The sequence below is a fragment of the Nelusetta ayraudi genome, unplaced genomic scaffold (assembly GCF_046127955.1).
Source record: "Nelusetta ayraudi isolate G7.1 ecotype Tasmania unplaced genomic scaffold, CSIRO-AGI_Nayr_v1 ptg000066l, whole genome shotgun sequence".
NCBI lineage: Eukaryota > Metazoa > Chordata > Actinopteri > Tetraodontiformes > Monacanthidae > Nelusetta > Nelusetta ayraudi.
This window is the reverse complement of record NW_027466116.1, coordinates 62533-86749: the sequence shown is the minus strand read 5'-3', so window position 1 is coordinate 86749 and position 24217 is coordinate 62533. Positions and strand designations below refer to the sequence as shown.

Sequence of the window (24217 nt, the reverse complement as noted above, 5' to 3'; positions counted from 1 at the left end):
TAACCTTGCAGACTAAAACAGACACAGTGCAGGGAGGGTCGGGGGTCGGGGGGAGGTGGGGGTGGGGGTGGGGGGTGGGGGGTGTTGAAGGGGGCGTGGACTCACGACAGGAACATCTCTAACCGGTACATGCTATCAACAAGCGACAAAGATTATGGAGCCGCAGCTTTGAAACGGAAAAAACAGGTGACGCTGTTCTTGTTGTTGCTGTTGTCATCGTCGTCGGCCTCGCCGGGAACCAATCGTCTCTTTTGCTGCTTCGCAAAACTGCAGCCAAGTCAAGGGCGATGGCGGCGGCGGCGGAGGCGATCGTGGCCTCGGCGCTGCGTTTTCATATTTACACGGTGGCTGGAAGGAAGGACGGGAGGAGGGCGGGGCTGGACACAGAGCAGGGGCGACAGGGGCGACAGGGGATTGGACGGCACAACTGCGATTCAGGGGGGGTGGGGGGGGCAACTAGACGGAGCACGTTCAACAGAGGGGTTTAGCCGGGGAGGTGTCGGTGGTCCCGGGCGGCGACGCGAGGTCAGCTTACACGCCGAAACCTCATCGGTGTGTGATCCCCCCCCCCCAGCTGCACGGAGAGGTCGCCGCCCGAAACCTTTTCTTTTCACTCTTTTTTTTTTTTTTTTTTTTTTTTTGTACATTTTGACATCATTCATAGCGGCGAGACGGCCGCTACGGTTTAAAAACGATGAATCATGGCGTGTTTGTATGTAGGTGTGCGTGTGTGTGTGCGTGATCAGAAATGGTCACATGGCCACCGATTAGACAAGTTTCATGAGGACCGCCAGCAACTATAATTTCCATAAATATCCACCATAATACATAATAATCTTTTTTTCTTCTTCTATGTATTGTTTCCATAAGGCAGACATCGCAGGTGAGTCAGTAGTCTTTGTAGTATCGTACACAGACCGGTTAGATGATCTTTTCTTCTCACTAATCGATAATATACACTCTCTCTCTCTCTCTCTCTCTCTCTATCCGCATCAGCCCGGTGGTGTTAATGAGGGGTGAACCAGTCGGGGGTGGGAGGGGGGTGGGGGGGTGTGTGTGTGTGCCGAGTCCGGCAAATCCAGCAAGGCATTGTGGGAGAGGAAAGAAAAAGACGGATGGAGTGGTTTTGGGGGACGACGAGGTAATGACAATGATTTGACCTTGAAATTGAGGGTGTCGCACTTCAGGATGGAGGAGGGTAGTGATGTGACTACGCGTGTGTGTGTGTGTGTGTGTGTGTGTGTGTGTGTGTGTGTGTGTGTGTGTGTGTGTGTGTGTGTGTGTGTTTTTCTTTTTACGCAATGACTCAATGGCTCCTGGATCAATGCATATTCTTCTTCTTTTTTTTTTTGACTTGTTCACAGTGATGGGTTCGTCGTAATTAAAGAAATTAATCTTCCTTCTTCCTTTTCGTGGACAGGAAGAGGAAGGGCGGGGCGGGGCGGTGGGGGTGGGGGTGGGGGGAGGGAGGAGGAAGGGGTCGGGGGCGGGCGTTGATTCCGGGACAGAATTCCAGGCGGAGCATCGGCTGGATGTTTTACACCTTCAGCAGTAGAAAAGCAGAGAGGGACACCAGGACGGGTATGGCCGCGCTCGCTCCTGCGTGCAGAGCCGGCGCTTGTCCGTGTATGGCCCCCGGTCCTGGAGGGGAGGAGGAGAGGAAGGAAATGGTGTCAACACACCCACTTTCGGAGCGAGGGAATTGACGAGGCAAAGTTTCACATTTCACAATTTTCACTCATACGGATACTTTTGTTTTTGAAATGCAGTGAAGTGGAGCGTCAGCAGGTGTTGGTGTCAGACTTTCACAAACACCTGACTGACTTTCCGGTCAACAAACCGGAGCGTTAGCGGCTCGGTGCCAGTGAGGCTGGCCAGGGTAGAGAAACCCCGTGCGCGACACAAATGGCCTGGAACTAAGCGAACTAATTAGATGCTACAGATCCTGCGGTCACGGTGCAGGGTTGTTTTTTTTTCTGTGCCATCAAGAAGAAAGACTTTTGTCGCAGTCGAGCCTTTGTGGACGAGTGGAATCTTCTAGAAAAACTTTGTTCGTGCCCGTGGCCACGCATTTGTTGTCTTCGTCTTGTTTGGTCGAGCTGACTCATGTCGGACAAGCCATTAATTAATGTTAAATGCAACATGGTTAATCCTAACAATTAAAAGCTGATTATCCATTCATGAGTCTGCTGGGCCGACATTGACTTGTTTTTTCCGCAGGTGAAAGTCGCCTTAATGAAGCCGTAATTGCGTGTTTGTTTTTTTGTTTTTTAGGTTTTTTTTGTTTTTTTTTTTAGACATGCAGCGCCTTCCCAACTTGTCGGAGTAGCGATGCTCCTTTTTTCAGAGTCGGGTCGGGGGAGTCGGAGAGTTGGCCCCCTGTGCAGCTGCTCGCGGATGGTTAGCTACAAGCTGCTTGTTGCCGCCACAGTGAGCAGTGGCCGGCCCGCCGCTCGCGCTCATCGTGCGTTAAACGCAAACCCGACAACCCCGCCGCATCTCCGTCTCTGCTTCGTGCAGCAGCCGTCAGCGGAAAGAGCAGAAAGCCACTCGGGCCCGCGTTTACGCTCGCCTTCCTCCACGACGATTCCAAACTCCAATCGGGAATATCGTTGTGATAATCTGAGAATTGATCCGCAGAAAGGAAAAGACACGTCGAGACAGTGATTCCCCTGCTTTTGGCAGGAGTTGAATTCCGAGAGTTGCTGCCAGTAGTGAAAAACTGCAAGTACTCCACGCAGTTGATAAAAAGGCCAATAAGGGCGTATTAATAGTTCTGTGCTGTATGCATGTAAGTACCGTCCTGGTCTGTCGATGTTGCACGGAACTTTTTCTCGAGTTGCAATTTGTTATTTGTGCAGCTTTACAAGAGATTGGTTCGAGAAGTCTATCAAATGCCTGCTTTGTCCAACAGTAAGCTACAGCTTCCGCGAGTAGTTATTGCTTCAATCCCAAGAAAAAAAAAAAAATGCAAATTAGCCGGACCTCGAATATTGAACCACGGAAAAAAAAGCTAGCAATCATTGGATTTAAAACGTTATCCGTCTCCCTCTTCCTGCACTCCGGCAGATTTCCCGATATTCTCGCCCTGCTTTGCTGCACCTGTGCAGCCGGAAGCCAAAATGGCCATTGCGATAATGCTCCCAGTTTTATGCCATAGAGGCATGTTGACGTTAAAATGCTCCGCGCAGCACAAAAAGAAAGAAAGAAAGAAAGGTGAACAGAAGAGGTTGCCGGGCGGCGAGGGGGGCAAAGTCATCTGAGGCTACGACAGCGAGCGACAGCGTATGAATAGATATGTCAGAAAAAACGTCCGATTACGGCTCCGTCTTTTCTTTTTTTTTGTCCCTCCTGCTCCGGCCTGAGCAGAGGTGGAGCGGCGGAGGGAGGAATTGTTGTGCTCCGAGGATGGCTGCAGGAGATTAGGAAAGAAATAGGAGGCAGAAGGACAGATGATGGCGAGATAGGATGACAGACGAGGCAGGGCTGCTAAAAAAAAAAAAAAAAAGGAGGAGAGGAGGAAGGAGAAGAAGAAGAAGAAGAAGAAGGGGAAGGGGGAAGATGTATTGGTCCAACCGGGGTGAGGAGAGTGAGTCATTGAAGGGAGACTGGGCCCAGATAATGCGTGAAGGAATGAAGCGAGGGGAGGGATAGATGAAGGACTCACTTAAGATGGTAATGCCGAATGCAGCGAGGAGGGAAGAGGAGGGAAGGTAGGGGGCGCCGGCTGGGAAATGGAAGGGTAGGAAATCGCTCATTGGGGACATTTAATGCGAATTGGGCTCCGAGTGAAATGACAACATCTTGCGTGACGGGACGGCAAGAAAGAGTGCAGCTGTGTGTGTGTGTGTGTGTGTGTGTGTGTGTGTGTGTGTGTGTGTGTGTGTGTGTGTGTGTGTGTGTGTGTGTGTGTGTGTGAGGGGGAAAAGTGCAAGAACGGGAGATGGAGAGCGAGCGGAGGGAGGGAGGAAGGAAGGAAGGGAGGAAGGAAGGGAGACGGTAATGTAGGCGAGCGCGGCTGTAATGGGGCGGAGAATAACGGAAATGTGCCAGAGAGGGAGCGAGAAAGTTAGAGGTCTGCAGAAATGCTGCGCGGCGCACGGAGGGAAAATGAGGCGAGAGGAGAGGAGGGGAAAAAAAAGAGGAGGGGAAAAAAAAATACAAGCCACCAGCGCACTTGTACCGTTTAGCGGTCGTCTGTCACCTCTGCTCAAGCTCCGCCCGCCTTGACTGTCACATGAGATAAACGTCTCTAAAAGAGTTTAAAAGGTCCTTTGCACGGTTTTCTGTGTTTAGGTGTGAGTGTGACTTACGGAACAGCAGCATGCTGGCGTTGGAGGCTCCCAGACGGTTGGAGGCGAAGCAGGTGTAGTTGCCAAAGTGCTTCTCCGTCACGTTGGTGAACAGCAGCAGCGAGCGCGTCTTCTCGTTCTTGATCCTCAGGGTGTGGTCGTTCTCCACCGGCCTGGGCGGCAGCGGCGAGGAACGAGGGAAGGAAGAGCAACGTTTGAGAGGCGCAACTTTTCTTCTCTGTCTCTCCTTTTTTTCTTAGAACAAATAAAAAAGCAGCACTTTACACCTGGAGACTTGAAACACCCCCCCTCACCCCCCCCCTCTCCCTCCTCCACCTCCGCTGTATCTCCGGAGACAAGAGTGCCGACGCAGCCCTCCCCCCACCTCCCTTCAACATCAGCACCACCTTCCACTAATAGTGAAAATCCAGCAGTCCATAAATAACACAGACCTCCTGCTGGGGCCCATTACAACCTATTAGCCGCCTCACTCCGGCTGGAAAGTGCTTCCGAGTGTCTTTCTTTCTCGCGTGATGCCAAATAGCCCCCCCCCCCCCAACCCCCCCGGGTTCCTTCCACAAACTTGAAAGGGCGGATTATGGGAAGGTAATGGAGAGCAAATGGGCTTCCAACAAGACCACTATGTCTGGCGGACAAGTGGCGAGAGAACGCAGGCGATTATCTTGGACCCCGTGCTGCCGGGGTCAGAGGTCAGGCTAATTGACAGCAGCCCAGCCCACGTGCACACCAGCCCGGCCTTCCCACACTTGTGTGTGTTTGTAAAGTCTGCTGGAAAATAACTGAAAAACAATCACTTTTGTTTTTACATTCTTATGACCGCTTTTGAAAACCAAACAACCAATTAGCGGCGAATGAGACGTATTTGTTCTGGTCCAGTCTCAGACGGTCGCATCTCTGCGTTCATCGTTTTTTTCTTTTTTCTTTAACGGCGCGGAACTCGCAATTCGTATGTTGCTCATTTACATGCGTTTGTTGTCAGACAACAGCAATTTGACTGTGGCTCATTAGCGGCTCGTGTTAACGAGCAGCGAGTTGCGCCGATGAGCTGAACGCTACCTGGGGGGAAAAAAAAGAAAACATCTTTTAAAGTGATGGCAAAACATCCAGGTGGTTTGAAGGTGCGTCCTTGGCTTTGAAGCTCTCTACAGTCGTAGCCTGGCACTCATACTTGTGCTCCTGACTGTGTTTACACAGACTTGGCGACCAACTTGTCAGTCGCTTCTCGGTTGTTAAAGGCCGTCCACATGGACTTCCTTTTTTTTTTTTTTTTTTATCCCTACTCGCACGATAAATATCACCGCACATTAGTTTCCTGATGACTGCATTGTTTTTTGTTCACACTTTGCTGCACAAAAAGGAGTCTTTCCTAAGCTGAAGAGAATGGGACCATTGTGCGTCGCTGCGGACCTATTATTAGCACTATTAAATGCCAACGCGGCACTGCAGACGGAGCAACAGGTTGAGCTGTAAGCCGAGCAGCTCGGGCCGACGCAGGTCAGCGTTTCAGCGCTTTCCTCCCATATGAACTTCCAATATTTGATTGGCATTACTTGCTGAAAGACACAACTAGACAATTTGGGTCCCAGAACTCCAGACGTTCTGCTGATATGTCACTCGGCTGAGGGCCGAGCCGGCAGCTGCTGGCTTTATACAAGGTTAGGCGCAGACATAGAAGCTGCAATTATCTCTTCTACTCTGAAAGCGTCAACATTTTTTCTTGTTAAATCTAAAAAAAAAAAAAGCATCAGGCCTTGCATCATTGAATCCCAATGACAAAACATGTTTTTTTTTTTTGTATTTTTGTGTTTTCCCATGCTGGGAAAGGTGAATGCAATGCCACAGCATTAATTTCCTCATCAAGCAATCAAGCAGTTTCCCCAGAGGATTAAAAAAGGATTCTGATTCTGATCACCAGTTTCCTAAAACCCAAATATGTATCAGTATCCTGGTTGCTTAACTCAGTGGATGATGTAGATTGTACATAAAGATGGGAGGAGCTTCTGATTTCATACAGGAAGTCAATAAAAATCAGCATTCTATCATTTGCCCAGCAGGGACCGCCAAAAGTGGTTGCAAAAATGCTGAAAATGATCGGCCGTTATGGCCGTTTTTTTTATTGGTCAATTCAATAGACCTTAATTTCGATTTCGTCTAATATGGTCTAATTTTGAGTAAATATGGCCACACAATGGTGTTTGTGGCTACAGTTTAGTAGCCAAGTTTAGCAATCGCCCAAACATTCAAATATGGAATTTTCCAGTTTGCAAGTCAATGGTTCAGATGCACTGACACAAAACCAAAAGATCCTCAAGAGACGCAGCAGTCGATGTCAACGCGGCAGCTGTCTGACCCAGACTTCACCTCCCAGACAACTTTCGCCACTCTGGACCCAAAATATAGGCCCTGAGATTATTCTGGTCTCCTCTGTTTAAATATTAATAAAAGAACCAAAAGCAGACGTCTGTCTGGCTGCCTCATCCTAAAAGTCCAAAAGTCCAAAAACCACAATTCTGAGCTGATGTGGAACATGAAAGAGACAGAGTTGGCCCCCTGCGGTGGCACCGCCTCACCTGTGGTCGTCTCGGTACCACTCGAAGGCAGCGGGCGGCACCGCCATGGCTTCGCAGCGCAGGATGGCCGTCTTCCCCAAATGCGCCGGCATGTTCTTCATGTCCGTGATCATGGGCGGGTCTGGCGGCCGAGGCAGATATACGAGCAGACGGGAGGAAACATAAAGCAATTAGCATACGCCTACAAATGAAGGAGCCGTCGAGTCGGGTCGGAGCCCCAGAGTCGGCCCGGAATTAAGATTCATGAATTCGTGCATAGTGATGCACGGGAAAAAGGATTAACGTGTGTATCAATAATACATCATCCTGCTGTAACGGCGGAGTTCCGCAGCCGAGTTGAAATATGACGCCGCAGGGCTCTTTGACAGGTACTTACAGTTGACGGTGACCTTGACCTTGCGCTGGTCGGGCGGGGCCACTCCGTTGTTGGTGATGCACTCGTAGTCCTCGGCCTGCTGCCTCTTAATCTCCGTGATGTCCAGGAACTCCCCTTCGCTCACCAGGCCATCTGCCAACAGGAAGCAAGACTTCACGGCCGGCTCGTAAATCACATTGCAGGGAGGCGTCGGCACCCTCGGCTGATTTAAGGGCGGGGTTGCCGCCTGAGACTGGGCGACCACACCCAACTTGTTGCTAAGCAGATTTAAGAGCAGCAGCAAGAAGCACAGCACTGCATATTTTAGAGATGTTATTTGCGGCGTAAAGCGCGACGTGCTCTCCAGGCTGTGGAGCACCGTTGACTTCACGTCGCATCGCTTGACGCTGAAACTGTTTCCATGCAGTAGGTTGAATTCGCCCTGAACCCTTTTTATTTTAAAAATGCAAATTGCTTCTTCAATAAAACAAAACAGCACACTCTGAAGGGATGTTTCACTTTCAAACTACTTTTCATTGTGTAGGCCACAGACAGTTTTCAAATGATTTACTTTATTATTTACACATTAGCAATTCAAAAGAAAACAAGCACCCCCGCTACATGATACACAGCCATTGCACTTACAGAATTCACGTTTGACTCACTTTTAAAGCACGCCCACTCATCTTGAGGGCTTCCTCCCTTTCCCAAAAGTTATCTCATTGCCAGCTTATTTACATTTCAAATATATGAATATTTTAGCAAAATGTGAAAAAATAACGGAGCCCTTGGCCATCAGAAGGACTTTCTCTGTGGAGTGATGGGCAATGTGTTTTAAAAGTGAGTCTATTGAAGGTTGGGAGGCTGGGGGGATGGGGGGATGGGAGGGGGGGGGGGGCGTATCCAACTAATAAAGCAAGCAATATGAATACTGACACGGAAAATAGCATAAAATATATTTTTAAAGTGAAAAATCCCTTAAAGTGAGCAATCTCACAAAAAAGATTAATCTGACTTCTGTGGTCAGCTCCCATTGATGTGGCTCTTTAATTGCGCCTTGCTGATTTGTCCCCCGACAGGCCAGTCAGACGGTGTTTGTGCTGAGCCAAAAAACAAATACGCGTAATTTAGCCGCCGTGACACAATCACTTTTTGGGGAGTCGGGGGAAATTGCAAAAAGCGCCCCTTCCCCGGCAGCGTGCTCGCCGGGGGTCGATGGCTTGTTCGCACACATTACGCGGCGCCAAACATATTTGGCTGTTATTTGATGTTGACAAACTCCCAGGTGCCGCCCCGAAAAAAAAAAAACCAAATTAGTCGCCGTCGCACTTTTCACCGCCGGCGACAAACTGCTAAGAATCTCTTCAGATGGGAGAGACTCAAGGGGGACGGCTACGAGTTATTGCTCCTTCATGTGAGGGAATGAATGATGGCGGTGGAGGAAGAGGAGGAGGAGGAAGAGGAGGAGGAGGAGGAGGAGGAGAGGAGGGAGGAGGTGTTATTGGATCGGTGGCGGCAGGAGGAAAAGAGGGAGCGTAAAGAAGAATGAGAGCCAGAGTGTTTTCCCTCCTCCCCCTCCTCTTCCTCCTCCCCACCCTTCCTCTTTTCTATAAGCCTTCTTTTTTCTTTGCCAGCCGTCTCGCAGCCTCCGAAACCATTAAGCTCCTTCTTTTTTCCCCCCTCCCCTTTTTTACCCCATTAAAGAAGTCAGACAGTGGAACACCACATAATATATAATCTTACCAACTAACAAGCAAATCCAGGCTTCTAAATTGCTGCTCACTTTTCCCTGTCATTCCCCCCCCCACCCTCCATCCCTCCCCCTCTCTGCTTTGGAGAGGAAAAGAGAAAAAAAAAAAATGAACGCCCCCGCTATCAATCAGCAGACCTTCACTTCCAATCCAGAACTCACAAGCCGCTCTCGAGCACATCTGTGCGCACAAATGCACACCCGCAGGAAGGAGAAGAAGAAGGAGAAGAGGGGAGAAGGAGCGGAGAGGCGGAGGAAAAAAGGGGAGACACTAAACGGCCTGATTATTCCTGTCAGAGATTAGCGCGGCGGTTCTAATTGAAGATTATACTGGAGGATTATTAGTGCGGCTACTGAGCTGGAGACGATTATTTGCTACTGCAGCTGCGGCGGCGGCTGAGCAGCGAGCGACAAAGTGTGCCGATGGCGGCGGCTGTGGCGCCCCAGTGAGTGAAGCGGGCAGCAGGGTGACGGCTCGGTTTTGGTGCAGCGTTATTCACTTATTCCATTAGCCAAGTCAACACAAGGCCCATGGTGACGTCTCTGTCGGGCTTCAGCCAACTTCAGCCAGAGGGAGTGTCGGAGGCACTCTGTGTGTGTGTGTGTGTGTGTGTGTGTGTGTGTGTGTGTGTGGCCCAAACTGTGGACTAGTCTAGGTTGCTACTAGGTTTAGTTGCTAGTTAGTTACTGGTTACGAGGTCATAACCCTGGACAGTGATGAGTGCTGCTTAGGAAATGGACGGAGTGGTCAGGTTAGATAATCAATGCATGTTTGTGATAATCTTATAAAGGCACTTATAAGATTATATATTATATATACTTATGTGTGTATATATGTATACATATATATATATATATATATATATATATATATATACATATAAATATATATATATATATATATATATATATGTATATGTATATGTATATATATATATGTATATGTATATATACATATATATATATGTATATGTATATATATGGGCAATTTTAGAAAAAAAAAAAATGAAATGAGTGTATAAATGTGGATGTCACTGATAACTCCCAGAAAATAAAAGGACCAAGAACACAGATTGGGGATCATGTATGAGAGATACGGAACAGGAGATTAAAAATAATTATGAAATATCAAGGAAACGGAGGCAGTGTCTTCTTTCACACTCTGGGTGTGTGATATAATATGACGGTGTGCAGCCTCTTCTTCTCTCCATTTCCTCCCTCCCTCCCTCCCCCCATCCCACTCTCCCACCCACGGGACCGACTTCCCCGCACCTCTCCTCACTCCGGCTGGAGATGCTATCAGACGGCAGACGGCCCTCTGGCTCTCCCACAATGGCCTGTAAAATACACCTCCATCAAGCACTTACGGTCTTTTGAAGGAGTCTGACTCCTGACCACCGGGGACGCTGGAGTGCCCCTCAGAGGCTCCGCCGGTGTGTGAATTAGCGAATGGGGCTGCAGCGAGGGCTCGGCCCCGTCTGTTTCCCGGGGCAGCACTTCAAGCTCGGGCTTCATGTAGATCGACGTCCCACTCGATTCTGAAACAACCCCTCAGCCAGAGTTGCCGACCTGCTCTCTCTGTGCTGTCGATGGAGCGTTTTAGAAGAAAAGTTGTTTTTCAGGGTTCTGTTGATGTTGGTGTGTTGACGTTTTTCACACCAGCACAAGTCAATTGGTAAGGCTCTATTTCCCTGTTTATTAAACATTTTAGACAGTTTTCTGTGTTTTCACGTTTAATCAATCAATCAGTAAATAAGGAAGTCAATTAATCAAAAACCTTCATTTGTCCCCAAAAGCTCATTTAAATGCTAATGGAGTATCCCAAAAAGACTCGTCATACACAAAGACGACGCGCGTTTTCCGCAATTTGCCACTTGAGACTCAAGTTCACGATATGCACAAGTCCAAAGTTCAACGTGAAAAATTTGCTGCAGGACTGCTTCATACATTTGACTGCAGCCATCCGACCCTTTCAGTCGCGGTTCCAACCTCGTCTTGTTTGTTTTACATCGGAAATGTTGCTCAAAACAAAACGTCTTGGATTTGACAAAGACTTCCATCCTGTTGTCATAAGTCACTTTACCACCCATGATCGAGATGATGATGATGATGACTGGTGGCGGAACGATGGTAATATATACATATATGTAAGGCCAGTTAATCTATTTCTATTCAGTTGCATTGACGGAGTGCAGCACTCTGCCGTCTTGTCAGGCAAAAGATCCGCTAATGAGCTGTTTCGCTCCGGCTACATTGACGCTACGATATTGGAACTGAAAGCTCGCTGCTCCGTTCGGGTCGAGCCGTTCCTTCTGCGCGGCTGCCGCCGCACGGTCTCAGCTTTGAAAAAAAAAAAAAAGAAGAAGAAGAAGGAGAAGACGCGGTAAGTGGCAGGTGCCTCAGCTCAAATATTATTACAAGCGCGAGAACGAGCCAATCTGTTGCGCCGAGCGACACGCGGACTCCCTTATTAGCATAAACACGAGCCCGGTGGTTTGCTTTGAGATGCGACACCCTCCGCCGCCCTCCTGTAAATACTCCCTAATGTGACTTAATCCGCAGCTGAGCTGAGTTTACTCCCGTCACGACGACGCCCGCCGCACCTGACTGTCACCGACGTGCACCGGGGGTCTGACTCGGAGGAGCCTCGGCTTCGCAAAACAACAAAACAGCGAGCTCGTTACCGCGGCCGCTCCGCAGGTATAATGGATGGGCCGAAAATATGGATACCGAGCGCAGTTTTATCACGCGGCGCTCGCAATAAGTCACTGACACGACGCAGGTTGAGATCAATACTGGCCGTGCGAGCAGATGTGTGTTTTTGTCTCCGCTGCGGTTCTGTGCGAGTTCAGTCGGCGACTGACCACAAACAACCTCACTGAATTGCTTTTCTCCTCCGCTCTTAAATTCGTCCGGCTGCTGAGATTTTAAAAGGGCAACGAATGATTTCCACCACTGTCAGATTTAAGGAAATAATCATAAAAAAATTGGTACGCGAGGCTCTAGTAGGGGTAACTTCTGAGAGAGTCGCACGATCTGCCCTCTCTGGCTGCTGCGACCGAGTGCTTCCTATTCTTCTGCATACACAGTTGGACCAGCTGCATGCGTATGTTGATATATGTGAATTTGTGCCTCTTTCTGCCTCAGAAAACATATATAAATAGCATGAAACGTGTTAAAAAATGAAAGCCAACATTATCTGCAATTCCGCTGGATATAACCCTAAATCAACCTCCAGCAAAAAGCATCTTTGTCGCTTTAGCGGTGAAAAAAACAAACAAAAAACAAACGCTGATTGCTACTTTAAAGATAACTTCAGCGTGTGGATCGCTGCCACGCCATTTTTGTCCTCCTGTCATGCGGCGGTGAATTATCACGCCGCCTTTGCGTCACGAGGCAGAGCTGTGGTTCTCGTACCGGGCAGTCGATCCGCAAAGTGATGTGAAAAGAAGGAAAAACTGGGCGGGAAAGCGAGTAAACGGTGAGATCCGCGGCGCACAACCGTGTGTGACCGAGTGTGACCGAGTGAGAGACGGATGACGGTGATCATGATGAGGGCTGAAAATAAAATAATGAAAAAAAACAAAAACAAAAGACAAAGACGGAATGCGTGAAGCCGAGCGTGGGGGCGAAAATAAATAAATAAATAAAAATACGAAACAGGAAATAAGCTAAATCCCAAATGATGACACTGATGGATAAAGGAAATTATTGGGTAGCTGGAGATAAGGGACGGGAAGCCAGAGGTGGCTGGGAAGATGAATGCGCTGCTGGCTGATACGGGAGCAGCAGCAAAAATACTGTATAATCACACGGGCCGTTTTTGGATGAGTTGGCCGCCGAAGAAGGAAAGTTCCTTTTGGTCGTGATTCCAGGTTTCACGCCATCTTTTTTTCCCTCCCGTATATATATATAAACCCCCCCCCCCCTCCCCCAAAGAAAACCTAAAAAAAAAAAGCTTTTCAAAACGCTTTTAAATCAAACGACACACAAGTGCTGCCACGGCGCCCAAAGTCTCTCAAACTCCAAACATATCCGTGCTTATCCTGAATTGTAAGCGAAAATTCGGGATAATTTTCGCTCCCCCCCCCCCCCCCCCACACACACACACACACACACCACCCACCCGCCCCCACCCTGCCAACCAACCGTGTGGCGCTGCAAGCACGCAATCGCTCCCGCGCGGCCCTGTAACAGATGGGATGTCAAACGATAAGGCTGGGAGGCGTCGGTATATTTAACTGAATGAGACAGAACTCCTGTATGTCTCTGAGTGGGTCAGCTGATGGATGCCAGCCAGAGTGACTCGCTGCGACAGATTGTATCTCGCGCTTTGGTGAAGATGAAGGAGGAGGAGGAGGAGGACGAGGACGAGGCGACGGTGGGCGACGCCTTTTTTTTTTTGTTCTGCTGCTGGGGAGTGTTGGATTACGGCGACGGTGCGGACGAGTTGCAAAAGAGGAGGCGGAGGAGGTTTTTGATTCATTTTATTTGATTTTTATTTATTTGATTTGATTTTGCATCTCACCCTGCAGCTGCCCGCCACATGCACGCACGCCATCGGCCTGCAATCAGCCCCACCCTCGTTCCTGCACCACGCCGTCTTCCTCACACACACACACACACACACACACACACACACACACACACACACACACACGCCCTCCCGCCTGCGGTTTCTGTATGGACTGTGAGTAATGGGGACAGATGGCTGGGAGCCTCTCGCTGTTTCTACAGGCGTCGCCACAACTCCCCTTTCTCTCAGCCGCCCCCCCCCTCCCTCCACCACGCACACACACACACACACCACCACCAGCACCACCACCCTGCCCTGCAAATGATGGCTTGGCTGCAAAGCCTCGGACGGAATAGCAATGTGAACCCCCCCACACTCCTTTTTTTTCTTCCTGGCTGTGCAACTCAAGGGGTTATGGGTAGATATGGGGTGGAGGTGGAGGTGGTGGTGGTGGTGGTGGTGATGGAGGTGGTGGAGGTAGTGGGGAGGGGGGGGCAGAGGCTGCTAGAATGAGATGGTTTGTAGGGGGGCGGTTAAAGACGGAGGAATAGTGCTGACAGAGGGGAAAACGCTGCAGGTCTGCATGATGTAATGCTGTGTTGAGTGTGTGTGTGTGTGTGTGTGTGTGTGTGTGTGTGTGTGTGTGTGTGTGTGTGTGTGTGTGTGCTGCAGGTATGCATCCATGCGTCGCCTTCGCTCTCTCCTCTCCGGACCCCGGCTACGGCGCCGGTCGGGTCAAAAGGAGGCGGCGGCGGCCAGTGCGAGTCCGTGCGTCCTCTGTCTGCGCTACAGTGCACGTCGTGTATTTATTGGTCCGAGACTTTAATTACATCATGTAGAGTTGTAGTTCGCCGGGCCGTTTGTCACCGCTGCCTCTCTCTCTCTCTCTCTGCTGCATTCGTCCGCCGCCGCCGCCGCCGCCGCCGCCGCCGCTGCTTTCACGGCTGAAGCTGCTTCTGCTGTGCGATTACAAGTTCCTGAACAGTGATTGTGTTGACGCTGATACAGCAGAAGCTACGCACACACACACACACACACACACGCACACACACACGCAGTTCATTGCTAGACTTTCCAGACGGTGACAAACGGTGGAGGGTAATTCATTCTCTGTGACATCACTCCCAGCTGCTGCATTATTCTAGCCGTCTTTTGTCTGTGGAGAGTCCGGCGGAGCGACAACTAGCAAGATTAAATGTCCATGTTGCTCTGCTGAACTCCAGAAGGAAGCGTATTTAGCCCTGTGTTTAGAGCCACCTTTCAAAAACAGTGGCTTTAAGCCTTCCGGTCATTTCACTGATGCGCCTGCAGTGGATGTGAAGTAGACAAAAACATGGCACTTCCAGAGAAAAACATAAAAAATATATAAAAGATAAAAAAGCAAAAGAAGTGAACATTGAATTTTTCTTCTGTGGAGAGTCTGCAGATGTTTTGTGCACACATGAGAAAACGAGGGCTAATATTTTAAAAGCGCGGCGGCAGATGGTTATTTTCTCTCATTAGTGAAGAAAGTGACGACAACCAGGAGGCGCGAACGCATGAAACGACACAACAAACTCTGGGTTGACACACACCTTTGCGCGTCTAGTCAAGAGTTAACGTGATAAAAGCGGTTCACGGATAAAAGGCACGAGGAATTCTTGGTGCCGGCAGTTACAGAAAAAAAAAAAGAAGCTTTTATTCCTCATGCATCAGATTTTTGTGTGTATTTTCCCACAGAGGGAGACACCAAACAGGCTGAAAGGGCACAATTACATGTCTAATGACACCAGTAGTCACAGTGCAAGTGGCTGTCCGGCCTCTGCAGGACACCAACGGTTGAAGGCAGACAGACAGACAGACGGACAGACCAGTTGATGATGTTTTTTTGCATTTCGCCTGTCAGTCCGCCCAGCGGTGGTTCCAGTGGCTTCTAAAAATAGCTGTTTTTAACGCCTAAAGTGGCCGTTTAGTGGCATTCGACAGGGCGGATGAAGACAGATGCTGATGATTACAGGCGGTGCAGTGGGGATAATTATGTGTAATGCGCGGCTATCGGGGACGGAACGCGGGGACGCCTGGGAGGGAGGGAAAAGTGCAGCGGTGAATCTGAAACTGCCGACGGACCAAACAGCTGGGGGGAGTTTGAGGGGTGGGGGAGCGGCGGGGGCGGTGAAGAATGATGCGGAGGATGACGACGCGGACACGGACGGAATCCCGATAAGCCGTCAGGACCAACAGGAGTGGAACCCCCCCCCGGGAAAAAACAAAACCGGGAGCCCATCTGCGGCGAGCTGAGCCGAGAACAGGACATCTGTGGATGTGGAGAGGAGGCGAAACGGCAGCTTACACTTCTGATCCTTCCAGGTGACGGTGGGCTCGGGCCGGCCCACCGCCAGGCAGTGCAGGTTCACGTTCTCCCCCTCGTTCACAGAGACGTCTTTCGAGATGTTGACGATTCTAGCCGGCACTGAGCAGAGAGAAAAACACACACACACACACACACACACACACACACACACACACACACACACACACACACACACACACACACACACAAAAAGCACAACAGTTAGAACAATACGCGAGCACGAACAAAAGAAAAATCCCTTTAATTCGATACGTTTCTGTCACTGCCTGCCGCCAACGGCCCCGTTTAAGTGCTTCTAGTGTGATGCAAATCCCGGCAGCGCAGACAGACAGTCGGCCAATCAGCTGATTAATGATCTGTGCCTGAGTGCTCGCTGAACTGTGCAACAATATGCTTGACCGTCTACTTAAAATTCACCAAATGCCAAATGGCCTCAAATGAGCATTAAAATCCCTTTTTTCGCTGAAGTCTAATCTAATTTGGACGTTCAAAAAAAAGGTAAAAAAAAAAAAGTAAAGTGGCAGAAGAATGACATTTGTGGATGGAAGCCAAGGACCACCATCCACTGTGTGTGTTTGTGTGTGTGTTATTTTTTTTTGTTGCACCAAACTCATTGTTGGAGAACTGTGCATCTAGTTAGTTTGATAACAAGATGGTCCTTGAATTTAAATGGACCATTATTATCGTTGTTTTTAATGAGCTTAGCCCTGAGATTGGCTTTTTTGAGAGTGTGTGTGTGTGTGTGTGTGTGTGTGTGTGTGTGTGTGTGTGTGTGTGTGTGTGTGTGTGTGTGTGTGTGTGTCTAGGATTCTATTTTTCTCTATCTTGCCCAAGTCGAATCCTCGCAGCGATAAGGCACAGATTGGAGTGGAGCTGCTCCAGCTTGATGCGCTGACTTGAGGGCGTAATTATTTTCTGTAATATCAAGCACAGGCTGAAGGGGGGGGGGGGGACCACAGCAACTTGGAATTAGGTGTGTGTGGTCATCTCTGCCAAGCTCTGCAACATTTTCAGAAGAGAGCAGCCCGTCTCTTTGGGAAAGCTGTTTACATTTTGTCCGCCACCTGTGAGCAGGGAGCCAGCTCCGCCTCAGCGACTTTTATCGCATATTTAATAAGCTAACTCTGGGACTTTGCTCCCGAGGTGATTAGTCACTGCACTCGTCAATACAAACAGCCCAAAATCTGTTAAGAGAGAGAGAGAGAGAGAGACGGCGGTGGGGAGGGGAGCTGGCAAACTTAACAGCCAGAAGGTCTGAGATGCTGCCTTCAGGGAGCCGCGTTCCAAACAAACAACACAAACCGGTGGTGTCGCTTGGAATCACTTGTGCACAGTTTAATCAGATTACGTCCACCCGCCGATTAAGAATCAGATCGGAGAGTTGCTATCTCTCCAAGTAATCAGTGTAGCTCTTTATAATAAATCAGCACTCCTTTTTCCTCTCGCATCCAGAGCGCTTGAATTCACCTCATTCTGCTTCTAGGTCAAAGCCCAGTAGCAAATCTAGAGCGAGCATCTCTGTGTACATGGCAGGAGAAATCCGAGTAAGATCGGAAAACCATGGGTGTATTTCTGCAAATTTGACAATTTCCAATTTCCAATCGGATGAAGGTGTTAAGGTGCAGTACTCTGATTATCCGGAGTGCATGTAAACGCACCCACTCGGACTTTGGCTCTGTTCCACTCGCCGTCCCGATGTGTCACTTGTTCGGTGGACCTGCGAGGGTGTTGGCGCCCCAGTGCACCTCATTTCCTCCACCCACAGCCCCCAGCTGCCGATCTGCCCGGCGTTCTGTTTATCAAGATGGGGACCCTGAGGAGCTGGCCGCGTGGAAAATGCTCAGGCAGGCAGGTTTATTCTGACCCGTCCGGGGCTCGGGACGTTGGATCACCAGCCCCTCGGCAGGCGATGAGTCGACGCGTCCTTGAGCGAGCGACCACACTGCAGGGAAAATTGGTCCTGCCGCTGCGCCTGGCCGACTCGTCCGTGTTGGTTTTTTTTATTTTTTATGTCGGCTGCGCACACCGATCAGCACCGTCAATACAACCATTGTGTGCTGAAATGAAGCTTGCCATTGCTGCGGTTTTCTTCCCTTAAAAGTTTTATGTTGACGGCAACAGACACGGACAAGTCACCCTAAGTGTCCTTGCGGAAACAGGAAGTTCCTATAAACAGATTTTTCCCACAATTCCCTAAAAGTTGATTAAATTGCTCCACATTTTACCGGGTTTTCAGATGAACTGGATTGATAGCGACTGGCTGGAGTGCAAGTACCAGACTCCCATTTACTTGTCCAATCTCAGATATGGACCAAGTTAAATCATAGAGTAAAATATCTTTACGGAAGAAAACATTTCTTGAAAACTTGTAACTTCTTTGCGAGCTACTACACTTATTGTGTGGCTGTGTATCCTGCAGTTAATGGTTTGATTTCATTTAACGTCCTGAAAGACCATTAGGAGGCCAGCGTGCCATCTGCCACCCTTCCATTAAACCTGCTGAATTCTAGCTCCGTGCTAGATTGATAAATTGATTGGCCCAGGGGGGGGCGGCGGTATCGGCGCCCCTTGTGACTTCACAAAGGCTGATTCCCTAGATCCAAAGTAAAACGATCAACAATTTTCCACATCTCTAAGGTGCTCAGTGACATTTGCATAATTGAGGAACCTTCAACCTTTAGATCCTGGTGTTCATGTTGAACATTCCACCTCAGTGACCCTGCAGACCAGCACATCTGTCACTTGCTGCATGACTCCGCAGCAGGACCTTTTCTGCTGCGATGAGAACTGAAAAAGGTTGAGGGTCCTATAAAAGAGTCTTGAAACGACCCCAAATCAGTGCCCTTAATAACATCAAACCACAAAACATTCCAATCGATGAAGAGCTATTTGAAAACACTTTTCTGTGGAATGTTTACAGGTCACAGAACATCCACCACCAGTCACAGGGTTATTTGGGTAGTGAGCGAGCAGTCGGACTCAGGGCGCTTTGAAAAGGCCCGTCGCTCCATCTGTCGGGCGGCTTTAACGCCGCGGCTCATCGCCGTAAATGGCAGCCACATGTTGCAGCGCCGTAAAAGACGTTACGCCGAGCTACAGGGAAGGCGTCTGTCATAAATCGAGGCGTGATTTGTCAGAACGGGGACCTTTGAAATCCCATCACAGAAAAATCTAAATTGCGCTCCCCGATGTCAAAACCTCAATCACGCCCAATAGACGGCGCAACTCTCTGCTGAATGACAAACTGCATAATTAAGACTTGCAGCAGATGGTTTTTTATTTTTTTCAAATCCAAGGCTGCTTACAGAACCCTGAGCGCACATTTTCTCTGCCGGGGCTGCTGCAGCGTCTTTGGAGTCGCCTCACCCGCCTCACCTTGAACAATCAGGTAGACGTTGGAGGTGCGGGGCTTGTTGTTGGCCTGGATGGTGCACGTGTAGGGCCCCTCGTCGGTGACCTGCACCTTGTCGATGTGGATGGAGAAGTCGCTGCTGTTGCTGTTGGCCAGCGTGACGCGCTTGTCCAGCGACCACTTGTCCGTCCCGGTGAACAGGATGTTGGAGCGGTTGAGCCAGGCCTTGTGCGTCACCTCCTCGTCGATCCGACACCTGCAGTGGAGGTGGTGGTGACAGGAAGTCAGAACAAGAGACACGCTGCTGAACGTCTTAGTACGCAGACTGGAGGATGAACATAATGGGAAAATGAACACTGAGTGAGTTAAAAAGGAAAAAATAAGGCAAAGTGTTTCTCTTCTATTAGCTAGTAGCAGGGAATCTTCAGTGCACCTTGGAATAAATCATTGCGGCTTTACATATGTATAAATATATGTCTCTCCCTTTCACCATTTTGATGACGCCGTGCAGAGCAGTTTCACATTTTTATTAGAGCGATGGAAATACAGTGAGTGCTGCAGCTGCCGCCGCCTGTGATTTACATCAGCTTCTATGGATCCAACCGTTCGGGGGAAAAAAAGCCTGAGTGCCAATTACTGTGTGCGAGACTGTCTTTAATCCCGTGTCGTCATCTCTTCCCATTATTCATCGTCTGTCTGCGAAATGCTATGAGGCATCGATTGCGTCGAACAAGCGCAGCAAAATGGGTCATGCACCCTTGCGGAGAAAAAAACTGAAAAAGAACAACGAAAAAAAGACTTTGTCCCATAGTTCATTTTGAAAAAGCCTGTTGTCTCCGTTTCAATTTGTCTTTTAGAGGCACTCAGTCAAACTGATGTTTTATTCAACCCAAGACTTTTAATATACTTTTTTAGTCTTTATTATTCTTCAGATCTAGTTTATGCAAAACGGCGTTACTGCTTGCACAGTCGGCTTCCTTTCGCTTCCCTCGCTGGGAAAACTGCTCTTTGTGATTGGCCGGTCCATTGAAATGCAGAGGGTTGGGGTGATGTGGCACACTTCCAACAGAGGGACCCCAGCGGGACCTTGACTTTAGTTCTTGCCTCAGCCACAAGGTGTCCTTGCCCAGCTCTGACTGCTCTGGTGCCTCTCTGGTCTCTGCATGTTAGCTTGACTACCTTCGGGTTGAAATGGGTGGAAACTGACATAACGATGTTGGAGCTCAGAAGTCCCTGACAACTAGGGAACACGTCTCACGTCGCTAGGAGAGCAAAGCACTGCGGAAAAGCTTCATGAGCGGTGAAGCAGAAGGCAGAGAAGGACAAAAAACAACAAAACAAAAACAAACCCAGATAGCTTGATTAAGATTGTGTTTGCAGAGTTTGAACGAAGGACCAGTGCAGCAAGAAATCCCTACATAACATCTATCATCAGTCCACACATGCTTTATTGGTCTATTTTTAAAATTAATCATCGCTCTGCTGATGATGATGTTGCTGCAGGACTGCAAGCCCAAGCAAAAAAAACAAACCAAAAAAAAACAGCATTATAATAGCGTCAAGTGCGCCGCGTCTTAATGGCCTTCATGAAAGACGACGCAACAACAAGCAGAACTAGAGTAGTTTGCGCCACTTGGGCACAACTGATTCTTCCAGATAAAGGCGTTTATTTGTCGGGGAGCCTATTTTGTTCGTTTGAATGGAGACGTGGACGTGAATCTGAACACGTCTGATCAGAAAGAAGAAAACATCCTGTGACAAAGAGTCTCGGAGCCTGCATTCGTGGTTCTGCGCAGTGAAATGTGGGGACGTCACAAGCACGGACACGGCAGAGAATGTGTTCACGATGATGATTATGATGAAGAGTTGTTGATTCTCCCCCTCACCCCCCCGACGCGTGCCGAACAAAAGCATCTTTTGAAGGATTCTGGATAATCGCCGCCGACGTCCGACGAGGTGCAATTTATAGATTTAGAGCCTGTTGATGACACAAACGGAGCAAAATCCTGTTTTGGCAAAGCGCTCGCGCAAAGACCGAGAACAGAGTCAAAGTATGGATCATGCGGTTGGCGTCTTGTTTTCCAATGACAAACGACTCTGTGTAGTTTTTCCCCGTTAATCCCGATCACATTTCACGTCGAATCCAACACTCGCTTCGGAGCAAAAACAGCCAATACATTTTCGGGCCTTGATATGACAGCTTCAAAATTTTTTTTAATTTAGTTTAGTTTAATATGTTTTTGTCACTCATTTCAGAAAGTGAGACCCATATATTTTATAGATTCATTCCACCTAAACCTTAAAGATTTCAAGAAATAAAGGCTGGAAATATTTCTATCTGTGTTATGAATCTATATGATTTATGGCTTTCACTTTCTGAAATGGGTGACAGTATTTTTTTTTTATTTTTTAATCTTTTTCCTAAGAATTCATTTTTTTAAGTGTGCCCACACAGACAAGAACAGCAGTGTGGCCTCAGACAGAGATGACTGGGACGACCTGTTTACTTTAAACGGGATAAAGGAGGTTGGAGCAGGACGAAGGCGAGCCGTGATGACTTTTCTTTCCTTTTTTTCCTTTTTTTTTTTGCATCACTGAGTTTACTGCCGAGGCGGCAGGTTGTGGCTGCAAAAAAAAAAAGAGAGAGAAAAAAAAATTGGGAAAGCGCAACTTGTCTGTTTTAGTGTTTCATCGGCGGCTGCGCCGAGATTCGATTTGGTCTTTTATCGTTCACAGTCGACTGGAGAGATAGCGCGGCCCGACGGCGGCGCTGCTCCGGTGCACTGGCTTGGTTTGTCGCAGCAGAGTTTAAATGGGGTTGCGGGGGGTTGGGGGGGCAAAAAGTGATTAAAGATAAACAAACAACAAGCAACATCTGACAAGCATTATCTTATAATTAGCTAAAAAAAATAAAAAATAAATGTGAAAAATTATAAAAAAAAGACAGAGTCTGACAATATGGCACAATTTTGGGACAAGTAATTGAAGCGGCGTGACGGACGGCGACAGGCCAATTAAAGCAGGCGGCAGGTGCAGGAGAAGGAGGAGAGAGCGCGAGAGAGAGAGAGAGAGAGAGAGAGAAAACATGTTGATGGTTGCGATTAGCAGGTGCAGGTGCAGGAGTGGCCCAGATACCTCAGCGTGACGCTGTCTCCCTCCAGCACCGTGATGTTGTCCGGCAGCTGTCCGAAGTCCGCCGCCTGCACCGCCGCAGGCTCTGCAGGGAGGGAGAGAGAGAGAGAGAGGGAGGGAGAGAGAGAGAGAAATGAGAAAAGACACCGTTGAGGATCCAATAACTCTCAGACGGACGCTCTGCTGCTTTTCATCAGTCCTCCGGGTCAGAGGCTTTCACAGGGCCCCCGGAAAATCGGGTTTGGGGGCCCCGACGTGTCGGCCGCCTCTGGAGGAAGAGTCAGATGTAGATATATAGATATATAGACTAAATAAAAGAATCCCCCACCAGCCTGCCGGCTGCTCTGACCCTCCCTCCACCCTCCCTCCTCTCCACCACCACCTCAGCAGAATATTGACTTGCTTTGGCCCTGCGTCGGTTCTGGTGGCGGCGGCGGCAGGGCCGAGCGCTCATTGAACGGCGCCCGATAATGAGGAGGTGGAGGAGGGGGCGGGGGGGCGGGGGATTCACGGCGAGCTGCTGGAGCGTGAAATGAAGGGACAGCGGAGGAAGCAGGAGGGGCGGCCAACCTGCCTACCAAAACGCTGCGCACGCCGGGAGGACACGTGCGCGCACGCACACACACGCACACACACACACACTTGCATCCCGAGGGCCGTCTCTTCAAGAGGAAGCGCAAACTTTTGCCGTCGTGAAGGGGGGATTTATTTTTACTCATGTATTTATTTATTTGTTTATTCCGGACAGAAAGAAAAAGGAGGGGCTGTTTTGAAGTCGCCCCTCGTGCGATTTTTTTTTTTTCCTCTCCTCGCGCTGCCAACAGAGATGCGACAGAAAGCCAAATAAGACAAGCGGTCGGCCGCCACCTGAACTCTTCCAGCTCGCAGCGTGCAGCCGCATACCTGAGCGCGTGCCAAGTACCCAATATCAACCCCACCCCTCCGTCCCCTCCCCCCCACTGTGCCACCGCCTGCTGGCTGACCTCAATATCTCACCAGGTTTTTGTTGTGGTCGTAGCCTTGGGGTTTAATAAGTGGTGACTTTATGAAACGAAGCTGCGGTGGCGGCGGCGGCGGCAGTGAGGAGCGCAGACACATCTCAAGGTTTGTTAAACAGCTGCACAGAGTGGGAGACGTGTTACGCAAGCCGATATTGGATCGGGCCGAGGGACGAGACTTTGGAGGGAGGGAGGGAGAGAAGGAGGGAGGGAGAGGAAGAAAAGACGGCAATGCACCACTTAATAGAGAGGAAGCCAAACAGGAGGAGGAGGAGGAGGAGGAGGAGGAGGAGGAGGTGGAGGAGGAGGAGGCTTGGAAAAATAAAGGTTGTCACGTTGTGATTGCCCGGGCGCTTGCGCACGCACACACACACACACACACACACACACACACACACAATAACAGAGCAAGATCTCGGCATGATAATGAACACGACCGACTGATTGTATTTCGATGCTGTTTGGTGCAAGTAAAATCACACGAGAGGAAATGATGTCATAATGAACTGCAGGTCTGGTTGGACCGAATGAAAGGAAATCATGTGGGGTTTTTTTGGGTTTTTTTTTTTTTTTCACAATTGTGTCATCAACCTCTGGATCTTTTTGGACTCCACAGACTCAGGAGCGACGTTCACACCGGAGCAGACGCAGGCGCAACCACACACCTCAAGTTCGGCGGCACGAGGTGAGACTCTGTGGTGTTAATAAAGTGTTAATTAAGTGTTTAGAACATCCGGTGACAAAGTTAGAAATCCTGGTGCCGTTTGGCCCTCGGGATGCCTCCTGTCCAACCACATGTTAATATTCCAACAGTGAATTCTGTGTGTGTGTGTGTGTGTGTGTGTGTGTGTGTGTGTGTGTGTGTGTGTGTGTGTGTGTGT

At 49.2% G+C, this 24217-nt stretch overlaps 2 protein-coding genes across 2 annotated transcripts in view; one reads left to right on the top strand and one right to left on the bottom strand.

Moving 5' to 3' along the window:
- Positions 1–24217, top strand: part of LOC142898452 (free fatty acid receptor 2-like) — an 87904-nt gene that overhangs the window by 19950 nt on the left and 43737 nt on the right. The gene's annotated exons all lie outside the window — the stretch shown is intronic.
- On the bottom strand, positions 568–23239 carry iglon5 (IgLON family member 5). Its single transcript, XM_076041382.1, has 8 exons — positions 23206–23239; positions 22342–22423; positions 19230–19462; positions 15834–15953; positions 7260–7391; positions 6884–7004; positions 4314–4465; positions 568–1641 (listed from the first exon to the last, which is right to left on the bottom strand). The coding sequence occupies exons 1-8, from the start codon at positions 23237–23239 to the stop codon at positions 1538–1540; spliced, it is 978 nt and encodes a 325-aa protein (XP_075897497.1). The 3' UTR covers positions 568–1537.

Coding starts and splice junctions, on each gene's coding strand:
- iglon5 (XM_076041382.1), bottom strand. CDS start 23,239: ATGCGGCTGCACGCTGCGAGCTGGAAGAGTTCAG. Junction 15,954..19,229: donor CGTCTACCTGATTGTTCAAG/GTGAGGCGGGTG, acceptor CTCTCTGCTCAG/TGCCGGCTAGAATCGTCAAC. Junction 7,392..15,833: donor CACCTGGAAGGATCAGAAGT/GTAAGCTGCCGT, acceptor TCCTGTTGGCAG/ATGGCCTGGTGAGCGAAGGG.